This window comes from Salmo trutta, chromosome 40 (genome assembly GCF_901001165.1).
Source record: "Salmo trutta chromosome 40, fSalTru1.1, whole genome shotgun sequence".
NCBI classification, from domain to species: Eukaryota; Metazoa; Chordata; class Actinopteri; order Salmoniformes; family Salmonidae; genus Salmo; species Salmo trutta.
This window is the reverse complement of record NC_042996.1, coordinates 19,958,160-19,963,406: the sequence shown is the minus strand read 5'-3', so window position 1 is coordinate 19,963,406 and position 5,247 is coordinate 19,958,160. Positions and strand designations below refer to the sequence as shown.

General features: G+C 42.8%; 1 protein-coding gene across 1 annotated transcript; it reads right to left on the bottom strand.

Moving 5' to 3' along the window:
- LOC115180536 (aldo-keto reductase family 1 member B1-like) lies at positions 1-5,247 on the bottom strand. The gene is made up of 10 exons (XM_029742700.1): positions 4,961-5,247; positions 4,346-4,513; positions 3,902-4,018; positions 3,716-3,793; positions 3,473-3,595; positions 3,254-3,360; positions 2,947-3,028; positions 2,199-2,282; positions 680-763; positions 1-583 (listed from the first exon to the last, which is right to left on the bottom strand). The coding sequence occupies exons 1-10, from the start codon at positions 5,030-5,032 to the stop codon at positions 542-544; spliced, it is 957 nt and encodes a 318-aa protein (XP_029598560.1). The 5' UTR covers positions 5,033-5,247; the 3' UTR covers positions 1-541.

Below are 5,247 nucleotides of genomic sequence, written 5' to 3'. Positions count from 1 at the left end.
AAGGTAGTCAGTTAGCAATTTATATTTCAGGATTAGAATCTTGTTTCAAATATGCAGAAATACATGACATCTAAGTGCAGAACATCAAGGCATTCTGGAATGAGTCACATTTTACTGTGTAAGTTGTCAATGTTAACATATTGTTTGAGATATATCTCTAAAGAGCTGTCTAAGGAATGATGAATATCATTTCATATTAGAACGAGATTCACAAGGACACCATGATTTCAAAGGCACTTTCCAACATGTAAGTAAACTCACAACTATGCAACACGTTTAAACTTTGAACAAGTAAAGGCACTATTTGCCACTTATTACATTACACTGACATTTACTGTGGCCGTTCTGTTCGCCTCCTGAACTTTTCTGTATCTCAAGAACAATGTCAAAGTAGTGGTTGAATCTATATACAACTACTGGACTTCTCGCTGTATGTCCCCGGTGTTTTTCACAGACAGGAAGACGGGCACTACAGTATAGGAATGTGGGTGTCAGGTCAGTGTCCTTTCTCTGTCTTTAGCTCCAGTTCCACTCTGAGGTTTCAGTACTCTGCATGCAGAGGGAAGTCTTTGTGCTTGTTGGCCCTGCAGTGAGGAGGAGGGTACGTCAGGGAAGAACAGGTAAAGAGGATAGTGGGGTTGAAGACAGCATCTAGACACTCTGGAACTCTGTGGACTACCCATTCCATAACGAATCCTCTCCAGTTCCTGTTGAAACCAAGGATGACTTTCATGTCTGCGGGACTTAACTTGAAGTCAGACACCTGTTTATAGGCGACAAAATAAAAATTTAGGAGTGTGAAGGAAACAGTGGCTCGGGAGTTACATTTCTGCCTTGAAACCAAGAGATTGTGGGTTCAAATCCCACAATCTCTTTTTGTGTGCAACTCTCAATGTGAAATATACAAAAAGAAAAGGTAAAGGTGTCAGTGGCTCCCAAGTTAAATCCCTGCCTTGCATGTAGGTTCAAAACTACTCTCGCATGTTTGTGTACGACTCTCAATAACATATACACTGAGCGTACAAAACATTACGAACACCTGCTATTTCCATGACAGACTGACCAGGTCATCCCTTATTGATGTCACTTTGTCTTGCCCATTCAAAGGGTGAATGGGCAAGACAATATTTAAGTGCCTTTGAACGGGGTATAGTAACAGGGGCCAGACGCACTGGTTTGAGTATGTCAAGAACTGCAACACTGCTGGGTTTTTCACGTTCAACAGTTTCCCGTGTGTATCAAGAATGGTCCACCACCCAAAATACATCCAGCCAACTTGACACGACTGTGGGAAGCATTGGAGTCAACATGGGCTAGCGTCCCTGTGGAACGCTTTCGAACACCTTGTAGAGTACATGCCCCGACGAATTGAGGTTGTTCTGAGGGGGGGTGCAACTCAATAAGGGAGGTGTTCCTAATGTTTTGTACACTGTATACAAAGAGAAGGGTAACAAGTGTGAAGGGGTCTGTGGCTCTGGTGTAAGGATCTTTTCCCCAAAGCACAAGGTTGTACGTTTGAACTCTTGTGCTGGCTCTTGAGCATGGTTGGCTACTGAGGACTCTGCTGGTCAGTGAGTCAAGACAACTTCAGGGAGTGGCTGCCACACATTTGATGCCCGGAGGGCACTGGCATTGGCTGGAAGAGCGTGACAAGCGGACGGGCTAAACCACTCCTGGAAAAAGTGGGAACTTAGTTTTAAATGAAGATGTGTCTATATTTAAACAAAGTGCCCACTTTTTCCATGAGGGGACACGAAGTATTTACCACCATGAGTTCTGAGAGCCTTCCAACTATCCCAGAGTAAACGCAACTACATTCAGGAGCTGAGCCTTTGATCGAACCTACAACTCTGTACATCAGAGGTAAGATTCTTACCAGAGCCAACAGCTCTTCCACAGTTAGAATACTGCTCTTCGTATATTTGACATTGAAACAGACAAGAGAGGAGATTTGAACCTAGAACCTCTAGGTTGGGAGGCAGGGATTTAACCTCTGGGGGACCAACTCCTTCAGGATTCTGCGTAAGCACGCCCTTAGAATGCACTTACAGTGGTTTTCACATCTCTATCTAGGCAGTTATATTTGAATAGAAAAGACACTGCCAAAGTTCAATGAAGTGAAACATTTCATTTGAAGTAAAAAATATATATATTTTATTGAATCGCTTCCAGTCACAATTGTAATTGTCAAAAAATACCTGGAAATTGTCCTTGATCCGGGAGGGCGTTGCCGACTTGGGAATGACGATCACATTCCTCTGGATTTGAAAGCGGATAAGGACCTGTGGAGATAAGAACAGGGATCGGTCCCTTGACTGACCTTAGACCAAGACTCCTTTTACCCAGCCAAAGAATGTAACTGTTACCATGTGAGTGTTGGACCCACGTCCCGATGACATGGTTTCAAAACAATGATTCTTATGTCAGAAGAGACTTGTCTTGGAAAACAGCATCCAAAACCTTCACAATTTAATGTCCCCATTCTAATCCCTAGGTGTTTTTCTTTAAATTCTACACAAGGGACCAATATCCAATTTCATACATAGGCTAATCATTGTTTATAAATCTATCACCATATATAATTGTACTGTAAGGTTCTTGGAAGAGTGGTATATCAGCCACATTAACCTCAACTTGAATGGACTTTTGTTGAAAATTCAGAACTTCACAGGAGTAAGCATGGTTGAGAACACTTTGTTCTGCCCTTTGTATTCCCTATAGCTAGGACCCTGTGTTTGGTGCAGTCATGTAACATGCCTGGATTTGAACCTTTTCATCAAAGTGTCCTCTTTTATTTTTACGTCAGATGGTCCAGCACCATCCTCAGATTTCTTTCATTTTTGGTGTAATTCAATATTTCTGGATAAGGCTTAAAATACAGGATCAAATCTTGCTACAGTATGTCACTAAAGGCAGAATTAGGGGAAAGTGTTGTTTCTCTCATACCTGTGCTGTGGTCTTATTGTGCTTATCAGCGATGGCCTTTATCTTTGGGTCCTCAAGCAGGGACGGCTCACCAGGTTTCGCCCTGTTGAAAATGTCATTTATTTTATGTTGACGTGAAGTCAAACACACGTCATTGTTTGTGGTGGGTGGGGCCTGAAAAAAAAAATCTAGGGAAAGAGTAGGGTCCGACACTGCACGCACTCATTGAAACGTTGTTTTTGATCATTTCAGTGTACAGGTTGAGTGTATTTCATTCTAGAACCTTCTATTTGATCCAAAGTGACTGTAAAAGTGTGATCTATCTCACCATGGTCTGTCTGGGGAACCCAGGGGGCTGTAGGCTGTCACAGAGATGCCCTTAGAGTGACAGTAGTTGATCAACTTCTCCTGAGTCAGATAGGGGTGGCATTCAATCTGGACAAATACAAAGATGAGGTGTTGGGAATACAGAGATGGGGGTAATAATGCCTTGATACAAACTGTATTGACTTGTTTTGTCTGTCTTGATCACCACAGACTACAGTACCTGGATGTTGGCAGGTTTATACTTGAGGCCTGGCTTGTTCAGGATGGATTCAATCTGGTCTTTGTTAAAGTTGGAGACACCGATAGCCTTGACCAGTCCAGCATCCACCAGCTCCTCCATAGCCTATTCAATAGGTCAAGATCTAGCTCAGTAAACTGTCAAATATCTTGTGGTATAATCTTGTTCGCTGGTGTCGGGGGATGTTTGTTTTGAAATACAGTATTTCATTTATGTTTTCCTTACCTCCCAAGTGTCCAGGAAGTTGCTGTCACCTGCGATTACTTGTCCATCTTCACCTAAAGGAAATAGATTCTCTCCAGGCTGCATTGACAAACAGATCAGTTACAGGGACAATGGTCCTCTCGCTCTTAACCAGGGACAGTTTTAAAGATGATAGAGTCATTTTATTGACACAGACACACACAGTACCTGAAAGCACATCGGGGCGTGTATTAGGTAGAGGTCCAGGTAGTCTAGTCTGAGGTCACTCAGAGTCTTCTGACAGGCTCCCTTCACCATAGACTTCTGATGGAGAGTGCACCACAGCTGTTTGGGAGAAACAGTTATATTAGACTGCTGCAGTGCATGTTGAAATACAATTTAAATGACAATATTATCCTACGGACAAATTGAAGTGTGACGTGTGGCAGTTGAGTAAGAGCGCACCCAGAACAAATGACAGTACTAGCATGACATTGGTCACCATACAGAGCATGCACATGACACGCCTTCAGCCTGTATGGAGCTCTTTGTCTGCCTGGCGTCTTGTGGGAAATCATATGACCAAATCTACAAACATGACTAATGAGTCTTGTGTTTCTTGACACGTTTTCCACTTTTTGACATAGTGACCAAGTCGATAATCGTCCTCACCTTACTGACGATGAAAAGCTCCTCTCTCTTCACCACCCCTTGGCCAATCATGGTGTGAATGCCATCCCCCACCTCATCCTCGTTCTGGTAATAGTAGGCTCCGTCTATGTGTCTGTAGCCTGCAGAGATGGCTGCTTTCACTGCCTCTGCCACCTTTCCTGCATCTGCCTGCACAGGGATTCAGAGGAATTATAGATTAGGGCCTAGATATTGTGTTCTATTGTGGTTACTTCACACTTGATTTGATCCTCTGTCAGAAAGGTTACAGAATACTGTAGAAATACTAATCATGATCGATGTATGATTACACTGTATAACATAATCATCATCATTAATATCACAGAGTTAGGCCATAATTTAGTTACCTATGTGTGACAGTAAAACATTACTGCAAAAATAAGATGCTTAATCTTGGTCGTCATCATAGTTCATTAAAACTCTCAGGATATATGGCAAATGAGAAGACTGTCATTTATTTGAACATAAACACACCAGTAGCTGCCAAAGGAAAGAAACAGTTAACTGGCTATTGTTGATTCCATGAGTTCAGTTCAACAATGATCAATGCCATCCATGCAAGGTGACTAGAAGAAACAACATTGCGCTTTATCTTACCCTCCATGTCCCCAAGCCTACGATCGGCATGCTGGCCCCGGTGTTGAGAGTTACAGTTGGTGTGGGTGTCATCTTTAAAGATCTGCTGTAGTATAAATCCTAGGATCCTGGGTTGTGAGAGGAGAGGATCCCTGTATTCAGAGTGGAAGGAATAAGGAATCAGTATTCTCAGTGCAGCACAAAGAGCTGAAACGCAGAAGTGAGGAGGGTTATGGGGTTTATGTAGAGGGAGAGCGACTGTGTTTGTTTGGTTACGCCTGCCTCCCGCAACCCTACATCTAAAGCAG